At 41.7% G+C, this 16,508-nt stretch overlaps 3 protein-coding genes across 4 annotated transcripts in view; 1 reads left to right on the top strand and 2 right to left on the bottom strand.

Annotated features, from left to right (window-relative positions):
* Window positions 1-391: 391 nt before the first annotated feature.
* Window positions 392-2,021, top strand: trappc2l (trafficking protein particle complex subunit 2L). The gene is made up of 5 exons (XM_085355565.1): window positions 392-451; window positions 712-884; window positions 1,411-1,498; window positions 1,711-1,790; window positions 1,868-2,021. Exons 1-5 carry the CDS (start codon window positions 407-409, stop codon window positions 1,911-1,913), a joined length of 432 nt encoding a protein of 143 aa, XP_085211691.1. The 5' UTR covers window positions 392-406; the 3' UTR covers window positions 1,914-2,021.
* Window positions 2,022-2,198: 177 nt separating this feature from the next.
* pabpn1l (PABPN1 like, cytoplasmic) lies at window positions 2,199-5,289 on the bottom strand. Its single transcript, XM_085355553.1, has 6 exons — window positions 5,041-5,289; window positions 4,137-4,257; window positions 3,569-3,636; window positions 3,383-3,489; window positions 3,158-3,245; window positions 2,199-2,711 (listed from the first exon to the last, which is right to left on the bottom strand). Exons 1-6 carry the CDS (start codon window positions 5,110-5,112, stop codon window positions 2,382-2,384), a joined length of 786 nt encoding a protein of 261 aa, XP_085211679.1. The 5' UTR covers window positions 5,113-5,289; the 3' UTR covers window positions 2,199-2,381.
* Window positions 5,290-12,286: 6,997 nt separating this feature from the next.
* Window positions 12,287-16,508, bottom strand: part of cbfa2t3 (CBFA2/RUNX1 partner transcriptional co-repressor 3) — a 40,924-nt gene continuing 36,702 nt past the window's right edge. For both annotated transcript variants that reach the window (XM_085345551.1, XM_085345600.1), the window contains exon 12: window positions 12,287-15,280. In XM_085345551.1, the coding sequence (XP_085201677.1) occupies window positions 14,897-15,280 (384 nt within the window). In that variant the 3' untranslated portion in view covers window positions 12,287-14,896. The remainder of the gene's footprint in view (window positions 15,281-16,508) is intronic.

Here is a 16,508-nt window from a genome sequence, read left to right as displayed (position 1 = left end):
TAAGATGTTTGCTAGGATTTATTTACAGTTCACTGAAATCGCTTCATCTTTTTCTAGTTTAATTTCTCTTATATATGACTACGGTAGCTTTATATTGTGTTATTAAATAAACAAAAAAATTGCTTTTTGGAGTATGCTGCATTCAATGACTGCTGATAAATCTGACTGTCACGAAATTAAATTTCAAAATATTCGGATAAATAACAAAAAACTAATCTCATAAAATATAATTTAGCTTACAAATGGAAATATTACTATATAAAGATTATAAGTCAACTATTTAAGCACACGGTATATACATCATACAGGAAAAACTGGCATTCAATGGGGGGCTGCTTTCTACTCCTGCTTTACGGGTTATAACTGAATGCAACGTATCACGTGACCGCATCAGACAGCTCACAAGATGAACACTAACATGGCGGTGTGCATAGCTGTGATCGCAAAAGAGGTAATGATTGTTGTTATATATCACAGGTTTTATTTCCGTGTTTTGGCCATAGGTTAACCTTATATTGATAGACGTATCTAAGCACATGTTAGCTTTGTCTGAACGCAAGTTTAAATGCACCAACATGGCTATCGCCTAGCATTAGCTAGATTACCTGCTGTTACAGTTTTCTGAATCTTTCCCGAGCAAGTGCTACAAAGACGATGCCTTTAATGTTTTTTTTTCTTGTTCTTCTCTACATTTGTATGTGTTTTTGGCAGAATTACCCGCTATATATCCGCAGTGTTCCCACTCAAAATGAGCTGAAGTTTCACTACACAGTACACACCTCTCTGGATGTGGTGGAGGAAAAGATCTCAGCTGTGGGCAAAGCCTTGGGAGACCAGAGAGAGCTGTACCTGGGTCTGCTTTACCCAACAGAAGACTATAAAGTGTATCCTTTACTTTTAAGTAATTTTACTGTTTGTTTTGGTGGGAGCTATCCGTGTACTTACATCACGTTTCTTTCACTAAGGATAGAAACGTGAAAGATGTGAAATGACACATAAGGTGAGAGTGTGATCTCACCTTAGACTAATTATCTTATTACATAAAATATAAATAAACCATTACTCTTCAAAATAGTGTACAGAAGTATTTGGCCACGCCCATTTCTTTATATTTTGCTGGGAAAATCCTAACAAGCTATTAATAAGTCAGTATTTTGTATGACCACGTTTATTCTTCATCAGAGCCTGAACCCTTAGACAACCTTTCTTGTAATCATCTTTAAACACTTTTCCACCAAAACCATTTCAGATGACTGTGTGGCAAATAATGGGTGGATCCATGCTGAAATCCTTATAAACCAGACTTCCAGATTCTTCTCTTATCATTCTACAAAAGCAGAAGTTGTCTTAGCTGGAATGTTTGGTCTCAATGTTTCCTGAAGAAAACAGTATCCTTGACTTGTAAAATAGATATGGGTATGTGACCAACTCCAAGGTGAAATTTGTAATTGTTGTTGACTCATCAAACACATCTTTGCGGGATAATGAAATAAGAAGTGTAAGTTGAGTTTGCTAAGCATCTACACATTTTCAAACAGAGCTGGATTAAATAGAATCCTGATGACAATTAACCTTACATTTCAAAGTTTAGGATGCACTGTACACAACTAGAACACAATACTTGATTACATCTTGTCGAGATGAACATAATCAACTTTTTGGGACTTAATTGGAACATTTCTGTACAACGGACGCTGGTTTCATTTTCAGATGTTCAGGAAGTTGCACAACTCGTTTACTGACGTTATGTGTAACCCGTTCCACAATCCTGGAGACACCATTCAATCCAAGTGAGTATACGCTGATGTTGCATTTGATGTCCCCCATTTATACAGTGATGTTTAACCAATAATCGATCATCCTCCAGGGCCTTCGATGGGATTGTTTCTGGAATGATGGTACAAACTGCCTGATGAATCTTTTACCCAGTCTGCTGATCCTCCACTGTACATACACACCCTTTATTTTATTTACTTGTTTCTTTAATTATGAAATACAACTGTAATAAAACTGAACTGTTAGACATCACTGTGTGTTATTTTACTACAAGTGGAACACCAGATCATTTTTATTTATTCACATACATAGCAAAGAACTTAAGTTATACATAAGGGGAAAATTTGTAGATTACATTGCAGGCAGCAACACAAAACATTCGTCAATTTGTAAAAACAGATGCAACTGCATAACATTTCGAGGATTGTCCCATGCATTCACAGCAACATAAGCTAATAAAGCGACATCTCTGAATTATGCACATCTCACCTTCATCACTGTGGTCATTTATGCACCTCTCATAATTACCAACTTGATAATGGATGGAAGAATGTTTAAAATGACTTGTGTCACTTCTATCCTCCAACTTTATGCTGCGGGTAGACCTAGCGCTGCTGGGGGTAGTGCTGTCCACTCGACCCTGCCCCTAACTCCTCTGATGGTGGCGTGATAAGCAGCAGACATGGGTAACGTTTAGATGTCTGCTCATGGTAGTCCATGTGTCCCCACTGTCTTTTCCCCACTGGGGCTCCTCCGTAGTAAGGGTGGGGTGTTTGATGTTGTGGCCTGTTCGACTGGTAACGGAACCTGCCTCGAGAGCTGTTATGGTATCGGGGTGGACGGTAGCCACGACCTCTGCCTCTGGAGTGGGCGCCTCTGTGCCCTCCTCTATCAGTGGTGCTGATGCCTGGCATGTTAGTCCTCTTGGGCATTACCTGCAAGACAAAGTATGACCACGTTTATTCTTCATCAGGCTCTTTACTGGTTAGGACTAATTTGGTTAAAAAGACAAACACTGAACACACCCAAGACCCTTTGGTGTTCTATTTTCACTTCCAAACAGGAAGTGGGGTTATGTCCAGTACACACGGCAAAATATAATTTTCCCAGTCTATTCCTTTGTGCTAAGCAAAACAACTGTAACTTTGTTCCAACCAAGAACAGTACAAATTTGTTTCTTCCCAAGCAAGAAGGTTATTTTGGTAGAATCTGATGCCACCTGAGATCTTCTCCCTCTTATGGTGCTGCAAGCTGTGCATGTACAACAAATGTACTGAGATTTGACTGGCATTATTGTGCACCTGAAATCTGCACGTATTCCGGGGGGGGGGACAAAAAAAAAAAACAAACAACAAAAAAAAAAAACATAGTACTCCCTCACCTTTAAGACTCTTCCTCTGAACAGAGTCTCATGCAGTCCAATGGCACTCTGTACAGAATCTCGATCGGAGAACTCAATGTAAGCAAAGCTGTGAAGATCAGAAAAGATAAAAAGCACCAATTAGATATGGAGCCAACCTTCATGTAGGTGTATGCTATGATCAAACAATGTTAGGCTGCAAAAAATAAAAAAAAATATAGATATATAAATACAGACTGAACCCACCCCTTAGGATGGCCGGAGAACCTGTCACACAGAATGGTTACTCTGTTGACAGGACCACAGCCATTGAAGTGGATCTCCAACTCATCTGCAGTGGCTCCATAGTCTACCTGAGATTTATTCAGTGTATTAGACCAAAACTGTGACACCCCCCAAAAATATCCAAGTGTAGAAATAAATGTTCCTTACATTTCCAACATAGATAGACCTGTTGTCTGCGTCTATCCTCTCCTCGGGAGTCATGTTGTAGAAAGGTCCTGTGGAGGAAACAGACTTTGTCCACTGCTTTTGCACATGCAACACAGGGAACGTGCAGTCTACATGAGTCATGCTAGGTGAAACTAACAATGATTACATTCACCAATATTATCTCTTTGACAATACACATCTCAGTCTGGCTCTTCTCTGACTGCATCTCTGCTCAGAGCAGGAACCAAAGAGGAGGATGGGGGGGAGGGAGACGCACAGAGGCAGAAAATAGCCACAGGCAGCGAGGAGGACACTTCTGGTTCTCTGGGGCTCACTGCTTCGTCTCATTGGGCAGTGATGAGGCACAACACTCGCAACCACTGTGAAGCGTCCCAGGTGTTGGCCAGATGGAGAAGAATGTGGTTATCTCACCTGCCTGGAGGCTGTAATGCTACACACACCTGGCTAAAAATACACTGTTGAGGCTTCTTGCATGCATTTAGCTATGCAGCTATACAATGTGGTACAATAAAGCACCGCTCCACAGATGAGATGCAAGCTGTCTCACCAGACTGAGGGCTGCTGGTCAGGAGCTGCATGTCCACTGCATCACACCTCTCCTCCTTCAGTCTTTCCGATTCTTCTTCCATCTCCAGCTCCTGCACCCTGGCCTTGATGGCCAGCAGCTCCTGTGACACAACCAAAAAAGTAAACTTGAAGAAACTTTGGACTAAAGTAAGACGCTCAGCAATGATAGCAAATTAAACAAAAAACTTTTAAACAGATGCAGAAACATTTGAATCTTATGGGTAGTAGTACAATTAGTGCTCGCCAACAGCGACATTAAAACAAAATTAGACATTTTTTTTTTTATGTTCATTTGCAGTTTGAGGTTAGAGGCCGGACAGATTTTGTCAAAAGGTACATTGGCATCTTCTGGAGGCTAGAGGGCATTGCTTATTCCTACTGGGTTAACTTTAGTTGGGAACCTTCCCAGATTCACTGATCTGAAAGTAGGCTTGTTGTCTGACTTGTGATACAAAGATACTGATTTTTTTTTTTGTCCCTCCTATGTTCCCAATATCTATGGCATATTTACATATACATGAACTAATCTCCCTGAAAAAAACAAACATGTTCAAATTGAGCTGTCCTGATATTTCTGGGCAGCAACGTAATCTAATCACGCCTGAAGTGCAGCACAAAACGTAGCTATAACCGCACTTAACCCGGACCTACAATGCGCCGAGTGGCCCAGCTTTTCACTCTGCATCTTAGATGTGGCTCAGTGGTGCTCTTATCACACAACGTTTGTCGGGGATATACAATACGACACTGCGTTTGCGCTCGTTTGCCTAGCGTGACGAGCTTGGTTTATTGCACCGCGTCGACATATAGCACACAAGCAAACAAATAAGCCGTGTCAAACCTGCTTTTTGCCCACCGCCAGCACAATAATAGCCCATGCTCACCGGGTCCTCTGTGAATAGCTCTCCGATGGACTCGCCCTCGAGGTAGCCGTACTCCAGATGATTTTCCGCCATGCTTACTGCTCACACATAGCATCTGCAAAGCTGACTGCAGCTTGCCAAAACCGCCACAGAAAAATATCCCTGACAGGGAGGAACCCGGTGGACGGTCCGCAAACAAACGCGACTGCACAATTTGAGGTAACCTAATAGATATCACCTGTGAGTGAGGCGCATGGCGCGCGGGACTGATTGACAGACGAGCGCACGTGAGCGCGGTTTTTCTTTTGTGTGGAGGCTCTTCCTCTCAGTGGCGTACCTACTGTACGTGGGGGCCATGGCTGCCCCCTACACTACACACACGCATACCTCACCACAGTTTACCCACACGAGTGAACTAGTAAAACTATAACTACAAAAAGCCTGTAAAATGATATTTGCGCATCCCATTCTTCATTGTAAAATTAGATTTATTTTATACATTTGAAATCACTAGAAGTTTCTAATAATGAGCTACACAGGCCGCTAGACTCCCATTTTACATTTGTTTTAGCAGAAATGGGCATGTTTATTGCTTGGTTTTAAAAAATAAAGCTCTCTGTAGTTTATTTTTCCCTGATAATAACTGTATGTATAAACCACCCAATTCAACTTTATGTACGGGGGGCCCTTTGAGCAACACTTGGGTGTCTCTATATCTGTCTTATAACTATAATTTTAGTTCATTTTAGTTACTGATCTGAAGTGAACCTCCTGACCTCTCTCTGTTGTTGGTGGCTTTTGGATTATTATAACTGTGATTATCTGTCGAAGCTTTCCATCCATCCTCTTAAGCTTATCCAATTCAGGGTCACAGGGGGGCTGGAGCCTATCCCAGCTGCCATAGTTTGAGAGGCGGGGTGCACCCTGGACAGGTCCGACAGACAGACAGACAGACAACAACTCAGACTCAGATTCACACCAGGGAAAAACCAGTTAACTAAGCCTGAAGAACTGCATGTCTTTGGACTGTGAGAGTACCCAGAGAGAATCGGGGAGCTCATGTAAACGCCACACAGAAAGCACCCATCCACATAGTGGATTCAAACCTGGGACCTTTTTGCTGTGAGGCAAGAGTGCTAACCGACAAAGCTTTCCTCTTTTAAATGTTATTTATAACCTATCTGTTTCAGAAGTCTGAAATCTGTCCTCAGGATTTGTTTTTTTTCAGTGAGTGAAGTTCTAACAATCTTTTATTCATAAGTTTTCACTGATTAGCAGGTATGCCTACGTGATAATATAAAGTCCAACCCCAGGAACACTCCAGGTTTGTGTCTGTGAATCACATCTCCAATCCAGTTTTGTTCCATACTTCGCATTGCTTCAAATCACACCCTCACTCCCTATCTGCTCCACCACTGTATAACTATACAAATAACGCGAATAAGAAAACAAAGAATGAAAAGAAAAAGACTTTAAAGATGAGCCTTTAGAGACTCTATAGTGCCTCTCTTGGCAAAGCAAATGTATTTGGCATAACAATGCATTTATGTCTGCTTGCTAAAACTGCAGGACAGGACAGATTAAAAAATAATAAAAATAATAACATTTTACAGAACAGAGAGCTACTTCTAGAAAGCTTCAAAAAAGCTTCAAAATACTCCACTGCATTTGGTGGAGTATTATCTGGACTGGGTACAATCAGCTCAGGTGACCCTTACTAAGCTAGTTAGTGTTAGCTGATAACATATAAGTCCAAATATTTTTAGATGTGGTGATGACCGTTAGAGGCATCAAAACTGTGCCCCCAAACCTATGGGTTATGTCACATCTTTTATATACAGTTAGGTAGGTTTGACAGTTTTCTGTACACCACTAAAGTGGATTTTAAATCAAGAAATTAAGATGTGATTGAAGTGAAGACTTTTAGATTTAATTCAAAGGTTTTCACAAAAGTAAAGGAATTACAGCAATTTTTATACATAATCTGCCATCCAAATGTAATTATAAAAACTGACCTAGTTTTAAATATAAGGTTTGTTTTCAATACATGGATGAAAATCCTTCGCAAACAGCGTTTGCCTGAAGTCTAGAATTTATGGACATCACCAAATGCTGTGTTTCCTCCCTTGAAATGCTCTCTAAAGCCTTTACTGCAGATACATAGTTGCTGCTTGTTTGCGGGTTTTTCTGCATTCAGTTTTGTCTTCAGTAATTGCAAAGCATACTCTACTTGTTTAATATTTGGCAACTGACTTGTCATTGAAGAATATCATATTTATTTACCTTGTGAAATTCTTGGGTTGCTTTTGCAATATGATTCTAGTCATTATCATTTGCACCGTGAAGTGCTGTCCAATCAATTTTGCAGCACTGGACTGAATCTGAGCTGAGAGTATAGCCCTGTACACTTTACAATTAATCCTGCTACTTCTATCAGGAGTCACATCATCAGTAAAAACTATTGCTGCTAGTTCCACTGGCAGCCACACATACTCATGCCATAACATTACCATAACCATATTGGACAGGTAATGTCATCGGATCATGAGCTGTTTCTCTCCTTCTCCATACTTTTCTGTTTTTATCGTTCTTTTACAAGTTCATCTTGGTTGCATCTCTCCAGAAATGTTCAGGCTCTGTTAGATGTTTTCTGACCCTCCTGTTCTTCAGTGGTTTGGACCTTAGTATAAACCCTCTGTATTTCCATTCATAATGGCACTTCTTGTTTGTAGACCTTGACAATGATACACCTGCCTCCTTGAGAGTGTTCTTGACAGAATATTGCGATCATTTGCTTTGGTTATACTCTGTGGTCTCCCAGGCGTCTAAGCAGTGCTAAGTAGTGCACCTTTTAAAGACTGTACCAGACAATAAAGTTGCCCACCTTTGGCCACTAATGTTTTTCATATCTCTCTGTCTATTTTTCAGCTTGATGGCTTCCTTCACTTGCAACAACATCTCACATGGAAAATTCCCATGACAAGTTACCAAATAGGTTCAACACTTGGTATTAACTCCAAATTTTGTTTTTGCTTAATTTCTCATAAATTAACAAGGGAACAGACTTCACCAGTGAAACAGCCTGCCAGCCAGTTACTTTTAACAATTTGAAAATGTGGGACTGTGTATAAAAAAAAGCTGTCATTCCTAAACAGATAATGCAATATTTCTTGCAAAACCCCTTGAAAAATAAAACTGAAAATGTGCACTTAAACCATATCTTGACTGTGGTGCTATACAGAAGCAAAAATACAGGGAAAAAATGTGTAACTGTGGACCTAACTGTAGTTTCTATTGGTGTCTCTAATAACAACAATATCACATTGTTGTCCTGAAGTGTCTCAAAAAGAAACACCAATGTATGAGGAAGAAACATCCGCTCAACTTTGTGCTGAACATTGGAGGGGTCAGGATCTCTGTCTAAATAAATAAATAAATCTGGGTAAATTCCCAGATGATTAAACATGCAACTATTTTGCTTGATAATAACTGAAATGAGTAAAGAAGATCAACAGCCGATTTATGCAAGATAGGAAGAACCAGGCTCAGGGAGGGGTGGCCATATGCCGTGACCGGTTGGGGGTGATGGAGGGAAGAAAAAACTCACACATGGAGTGTCATTAATGTCATTTCTACAGGAGCCCTGGGAAGGTTTGGATAACCTTAAAAAATGTAAAATAAAGTTCAGCGGTTTAGATGTAGGGAGGCAAGTCCAGGATCAACATTGCATCTGACCAATCACTTTGTTAAGGTGTCATAGCTTTGCAACTTGGAAAAAACCTGCCGATGCCCACTGAGGGAAAAAAAATATCCAAAAACGGGGTCAGTTAAGGTCAAGGTTATGGATGGGGGTTGGGATGTGATCATGAATGGGTTTAGGGTTACTGGGCTATAGTATGATTCTATCGGATTAGGCTTATGTTTCGTATGTGGTGTTATGGTGTTTCCACGTTACAAAACTATGACATCACTACAATTTGATTGGTCTCTTGTGTTGTTGAACCTGGGCAAATATTAGATTTGTTGACAGACCAGTCCACCGTGTGCCTCATTATAAGAAGGGAAGAAATTGATTTTTTTTTAAAAACCTAGCAGGTGATTCAGAAGAGGTTAAACGTATAATAAGATTTACTCAGACTATTACATTTACTTTAGTATAAAATCCAAACCAACGGACAGTGCACAAAAGACCTAAAAAAAACAGCTGGTGGGGTGGAAAGGGACAGCTCAGGTTGAGCAGTCTGGAGAGAGTTAGAGAGGCAAGGCTGAGATGATTTGGACATGTGCAGATGAAATAATAAACAGGAAGACCAGACAAAGGATGTTGAAGATGGAGCTGCCAGGCAGGAGGAAAAGACCACAGAGGAGATTCATGGATGCAGTGAAGGAGGACATGGAGAGGGTTGGTGTGACAGGGGGAAATGCTATGAATAGGGTCAATGGAGGCAGGTGTAAAGATGGAGATGGAGTGATGCAGCCGAAAGAAGAAGAATTAGTAGAAGAGGTGATTTTAACATGAGACCAGAGTTGTTTAGTAATGTTTTTGTGTGTCACTGTTGTAATATACTTACATAATCTTCATGGTATGTCTAGATTTTTTGGTGATATGTCAACATTTGGGATGATGACACTGTGTTAATAATTATTTAATAACAATGGATCAATTTCATTTTCTGGGCATGTAATCTTAGAATATTCCCACATTTGAAAAAGACAAGAGAGAACAGCAATGAATACTTCATTTCATGTTTTAATTACACAGTTACATTGTTCAACACAGACAATAACCTGAATTAGAATGTTTTACAGCTTCACACATCCAACAGAGCGAACAGTTAAAGAGCGGTATTAGCAACAGGGAGGAAAGCATGCAAGAAATAAATACAAATAAGAATTGAATTCTTCTGGCACAGTTTACTTCATCTAAAAATGGCAACAGGACCGTTTGAAGAGGGAAATTAAACAAAAGGGAAAAGATCTTCAAAGCGCCATCCTTTCCTACAGAAACATGTTTTTCTGTAATAATGTATTGCACATTACAGTATAGAATGCTTCCCTACACATAAAAAACCATAAACCTTTATTCAGTTTATGTAAAGATAAAAACAAGACCATCCTGAGCCATGGCTTTTGGGAAAACAAGTTCTGTATCCACTGTTTGCCACCTTAGCTTTCTACTGTAGCTATATATTGGAGCCTGTTTCACAGGAAGGACAAGTCAGCGTCACATCTGATGAGCTTTGAAGCTTCTCTGGTTGGAGTTGGGAGGAACAAACACCAACCTGCTAATATCTGTCTTCTCTAAACATGTGTTTTGCCCATATCATGTACATAGTTAAACAAATAAGACACATGGCCAATGCAAAGTGTTTGGAGACCCTTGGATGGTATTCACAACAGCAGAGCCCTTATGTGTTTGCCATATATAATATCTTCACAGAGAAAAGTAAATGACACCACAGCACTAATGCACTAATTGCATTTGTTTCATTACCCCAGCTGATCTTCTGTATCCTACTGTCCACTGAACCCAGGAGGAGTGAAGGACAATTTTGCTCTTTCCTGTGCAGTCTCATATCTCACGCAATCAATCACAGCTGATGTTCTCTACTGCTGGGACATAACACAAAAATTAGAACCAAAGCAAAATTGAACTGAGATGGTTGTAGCTTTTGGTTGTGTTTTGGTCATTTATAATGGTCTGTTGGGTTTGGCTTTGTTTCGTTTATCTGAGGGCTTACTCACAGACATGGAGGCACACACACGAGCAGCGCGCTCGAAAGATGAACGGAACTGCCGCCACAATGTTGCGTGGATGTGGATGTTATAGAAAAACGTGTCACTGTACTGCAAAAAGCTGCTGCTACATACTGTGAATCAATGTGCCACTGTACACGGCCTGGGATGTTTCATTAAAGCTCTGAAGGTTTCAAGTAGTTTGTACAGAGACATAAAGAAAAAAAGACTTACAAAAACACACACACACAACCATATGCACACACACGCACACACACCATGCATTCATTTTTATCTCTGCAAGGCTTTGTGACTGTAAGAACACGCAATCAGTAGGCTGTTTGAAAGGAGAGGCTTCTATTATTTTTACAGAAGCACTTTTCAGTATGTAGACAACAAGCGCTTTGATTGCTTGAATAATAATTCTACACTTCTGAAACTCAGCCGGTTCATTGAGGGCGGTCTTCACTCCTGGGCTCTGAGCGTGTGTATTTCAGACACTTTGGTTAACTGGTGTAGCTGAGCTCTAACCTTTATTACTTCTGGTCTGCTGATTCACACCATTTCAGAACCTACTATGGCAATACAGGAGTACTTTGGTCTGTGCTTTTATTGGTTTTGGACAACAAATGGCATGTCATGGTCAATTCTCTGATCGGTTTGGTAATACGGAGGTCTGACTGCATGTGTGCCTGTTACTAAATTCTAGCAGTATCAGCTTTTTAGTGGGATGTGTTTTAAAAAAGAAAAGAAAAAGAGAGACACTAGGGTCTGAGAGGAATAAATAGATTTAAACATTATGAGTAAAGACAGTTCTCTACAGCGCTATTTCCTTTTATGACGACTTTTGAGCGGGCATGTGTGTGTGTGTCCATGTCTGCTCTCAACCCAGCTTTTCAAAGTCCAGGTTAACCTCTCCTGGTGGTTAGCTGTATGGTCACAGGAGGTAGCTAGTGTGAAGGGAGGGTTGTGAGCAGTGGTTTGTGGTAGTAGTGGAGGAATTCGACATCAGGGTAAAAGGAACAAGTCACAGAAAAAGAAAATAGGCTGAGGTCAGCGCCTTAACATGGTAATTCTAACACACATACATAAATGCTACACACGAATGAAGGGGTACCTTGCAGCTTATGTCATTTGAAATATGGTCTCAGATAGTCAAAAAAAAAATCAATCCAACAAAAACTAAAAAGTAACAAAGAGTTTTTGTTTTCCCATGCCCCAACTGCAAAAACAAAGTTACTCTTTTTTCCCCATTTGGTCCAAGCAAAGGACGCCAAGCATGTAAGCTATACAATAATCAATATAAAATATGCACACACATTTTTTTCAAGGCTTTTTGACTGTTTAGTATTCTCGTGTTAACCTTATTGCTGAGGCGTGTGGGAAAGCCTGGAAAAGAAAAAACAGCGCGAAAGAAGTCGTGCTACTCTCTTGGCCTGAAACTAAAGACCTGCCCCCCACCCCACCCCCACCCCCAGGTCAGCAGCTTATACTCAAATTGTTTCTTTACAAATGAACAATAAGCAGCGAGGAGTAAAGAACAACATTTTAAAGATTGGGTATCAAATTAGATTTGTCATGTACTGTAGCTTAACACTGGCGTATCGCTTAATCCTGCACCATGGGAGAAACAAACACTGTTAACCACATGCACGCAGACTGATGAGGACCAAGAGAGAGAGGATCACTACAGGGGCGCTGGAGCTAAACGGCTGGTAAGAAACTGAGTGCTTGACGTGATGTGTCAAGTATGACATTTCCAAAAATTGGTGTAAATGAGAAGAAAAAAACAAACTAATTGAGTTACCACTGAGCCTTTCTATTAATACACACTGTTGAGTCACCTACTGCAGGATGCAGAGCTGTTTTGCCACTGTTGCCAACAGTTTCCTCCACTCGGAGTCACATGACACTTTGATTTGAGTGAAAATTGAAAAAGTGTTTAACTTGTATGAGAGAAAAGAAATTTGATCAATTTTAAAAACAAATGTACTGTGAAAAAAAATCTGGACATTAAACTTTAAAGGTTTCTGTTATTTGGCAAACACATTTTTGGACCTCTTTAAATACTATGTACATTCACATTAAGTTACTGATGTTACTTTAAATATATTTATATGTATCTATATTATATGACACCCTATGGGCAGTTGCTGAGGTTCCATTCAGTAGCTGAATTCTCTTCATATTGCACCTCCGTCCTCTCACTGTCTTACAATGCGAGCAATACAAAATATTCTACAAGAGGGGTTTCCATCTCATTGATATAGATTCAACAAATCAAACAATAAGTACAATGCAGGCCTTCCTCTCATAAACAAAAGCGTCCTTGCTCTATCTTCACTGCTCAACCCGAACTCAAAGGAGGAAAGTGAAAGGTAGCAAAACAAAAACAAAAGTCCGTCTTTCCGGATATACACAAGGGCAGCACGTGTGGACATCAGCAACAAGAGACATTATTGAAAAATGAAGAGAGGAACGATATCTACAAGCGGGTTCAGCCCTACCCGTGGGGCTTGCTTTGTGGCTCTCTGTCCAAAGCCAGCGGAGGGGTAGGGCACATGTGAGTCAAGTAGTTGGGGAAGAACATGGAAGGGAGGAGAGAGGTGAGGGGAGGTAGAAAGAGAAAGGAGAACAAAGTCTACACCGCCCTTTTTTAGGCTCTGTCTTGTGTTTATCATGCTTTGGAAAAGGAGGGAGTGAATGTAAAGGTAATTCCTTCAAAGATCTCCTCGCTGTGGAGCGTAAATTAAAAACAAAACAAAAAACAACAAAAACTTACAAACAATCCTTCCACGTATCTCCATAGTTTGTAATGCCATCTTGGACAATGTTTTCAAGCTTGTGTTGAGGTTTTTTTTTTCTGTTTCGGCAGCTCCTTTGCCATGTACACACCATCGTCTCCTTTGAGGCTGTGTAGCTTTTTTCCTTCCTCTTTGTCCTCTCTACCATTTAAACAAAAACACACTGTTGCAGGGTTTCCATCTATTTCATTAAGTCTTTCTTGTAGGTAAGTTCAGAGCATTGTCCATATTCACTAGTCTGGGCCGTCTCTGAGGAATCGCTGTACTTTTACCCAGACTGCAGGAGGCAGCTGCACATCAAAGCAGGTCACAGTTTGCTGTCTCTGGGTCCCGTTTTGCAGCTCCTCTGCAGCCCGGTCGTCTCAGGGCTGGCTTATCTGCTGAGGAGGTGATGTTGCTTTGTGTTTGGTTACAAGATGAGTGCTTCTCTTTATCGCTTACTTACTCACTTTGGCAGTGTAATACAAAGGTTTGGATCATGTTATTTTTCATCTTTGAAATCATTTGGGTTCATAATGGTGCAGAGAGGTGAGTCCGGTGTAGATTTTCTTGGCTCGCTAGCAAGGTAGTTAGCAGTTCAAAATTAAGTTATTTTTTTCATATCATTACTGTTATCATAATCAACATCAGCATCATCGCTATTATTCTTTATTTAGAATATTTGGACTTCTCTTTGTTTTCCCTTAAAGCCAGAAAAGAACTTTTAATAAATACTAAGTTGTGTTTCTGAGGAATTAATCGCATCCCAACTTTTACCCCTTCCCTCAAAAATAACAAAAAAGGTATTATGCTCCTTGCCTTTCTCCAATAGGATACTAGAAAAAGTCCCACATCTGGGAACTGTTTGGACTGTTAGTGCACATCTCAGGGCTCATCTCATTGGTGCTAAATTAAAGGGAAATCCTATCCAGGTGCTAATCGGCCTAGTCATCCCCCATTGATGCTGCCTCCTCACAGCCCTTATAGTGGACATTATTTACCATGCTTACGTTACTGAGGGCAAATCTTCAAGTCAAAGCTCATGTTCTCAGCAAACACATCTGATATGTTTCTTCAACAGAGAAAGGAGACACTGCACTCGTCATGCTTTACACTACATTGAACCCCAGACCACAATCTTTGTATCTGTGGCTGTAAAAGAGAAAGTATTCTGGAGGAAGGTGAGGAAACAAGTCCATCATCAGGTTAAAGAGAAGATGTTACAGATCGGGATATGAGGGAAATAAGAGGTAAAGGAGGGGACTGGAGCAGTTTGCGATGAAGATTCCTCAGTTTGGTTTTGTGTGGAGTGTGAGCGCTGTCACTTCGGTATGCAGGGAGGGGACGAAGTTCAGACGTCAGCGAGAGGTGGCATCCAGTAGTGCGGGGGTGGCTGGAGTTGTGGAGCGAGAGGCACTGCTGGAACTACTCTCTTTGGGGCTGGCAGAAACACTTCCGCTGCCGCTGCCGGCCCCTCCCGCAATACTGCTCTGGGCTGCGAGTGACAGGGGTCCTGGAGGAGTGCGCTCGGAGTGAGTTGGGGGCGCGCTGGAGGAGGCGGAGGAGCTGGAGGAGGGGGTTCCTAGAGGGACACTGCTGCCCCCTGGCAGCCCCTGAAGGCCTTGACCACAGACGTGGTGGTGCTTCTCCCAGTCTTTGTGTTGGCAGAAGGAGCCACAGTAGCGAGCTGTGTTGCAGCCGCTGCACGTCTCGCTGGCTTTCCTCCCACAATTCCAGCAGCTCTGTTGAGACAGTAGGGAGAGAGTGGGTCGATAAAAATAAGTCTATTTTGTACTCAACCAAGCAGAGTTTACACTTCCTAATGCTGCAACAAGAGTCTAGATTTGCCAGCAGGAAATATGTTATTTCTCCACTGCATTACCTTAATATAAAAACAGTCAAATGTCACATGTCTGAACGATTTCAGACCTGTGGCACTCACCCCCATTCCCGCCAAATGCCTGGAGAGACTGGTTATTAAACACATCAGAGCTGCTTTTCCACCATCTCTGGACCCGCACCAGTTTGCATACAGGGAGAACCGGTCAACTGAGGATGCGATCGCCATAGTGCTGCACACATTATTGAAGCACTTGGAACACTGGAACACCTATGCACGGCTCCTCTTTGTAGACTACAGCTCGGCTTTTAATACCATCCGGCCATATAAACTCCGTCCCAAACTCCACCAACTGGGACTCAACTCCTCTCTGTGCAACTGGATTGTGGACTTCCTCACTAACCGTAGACAGAGTGTCAGAGTGGGTAAGAACACCTCTTCCACCCTTGTGGTCAACACCGGTGCCCCTCAGGGGTGTGTTCTGAGCCCTCTGCTATACACTCTCTTCACCCATGACTGTATTTCCTCCTGCGCGTCCAATCTCATTGTTAAGTTTGCCGATGACACCACAGTGCTCGGACTTATATCCAACAACGATGAGACAAACTACAGGACAGAGGTGCAACAACTAGAGTCATGGTGCCACGACAATAACTTGGTCTTAAACACCAAAAAGACCAAGGAGATCATTGTAGATTTCCAGAGGAAGGGTCATAACAACCATCTGCCTCTCTTCATTGTTAGTGAGGCGGTGGAGAGGGTGAGCAGTTTTAAATTCTTGGGGGTAACTGTGACTGAGGACCTGTCCTGGGGCAACCATATCACCTTAGTTGCACGGAAAGCCCAACAGCGCCTCTACTACCTGAGGAGACTGCGGAGCGCACACATTCCCAGACCTCTGATGTTGAACTTCTACAACTGTGCCAACAGCAGCGTTCTGACGTATGGATTTCTAGTGTGGTTACCCAGCTGCACCAAGGCCGACCAGCAAGCACTCCAGCGGGTGGTGAAAGAAGCTGGCAGAATTATTGGAACAATTCTGCCAGAGATCAGTAATATCTTCCCCACTCGCTGTCTGAGGAGGGTGCACAGTATCCTGCGGGACCAACATCACCCTGCGCGCCACCTTT

This window comes from Diplotaxodon limnothrissa, linkage group LG1 (assembly GCF_057381915.1).
Source record: "Diplotaxodon limnothrissa isolate DT_005_m linkage group LG1, D_limnothrissa_male_GT1.1, whole genome shotgun sequence".
In the NCBI taxonomy this organism is placed as follows: Eukaryota; Metazoa; Chordata; class Actinopteri; order Cichliformes; family Cichlidae; genus Diplotaxodon; species Diplotaxodon limnothrissa.
The sequence above is the reverse complement of the archived record's forward strand: the minus strand, read 5'-3'. Positions and strand labels throughout refer to the sequence as shown.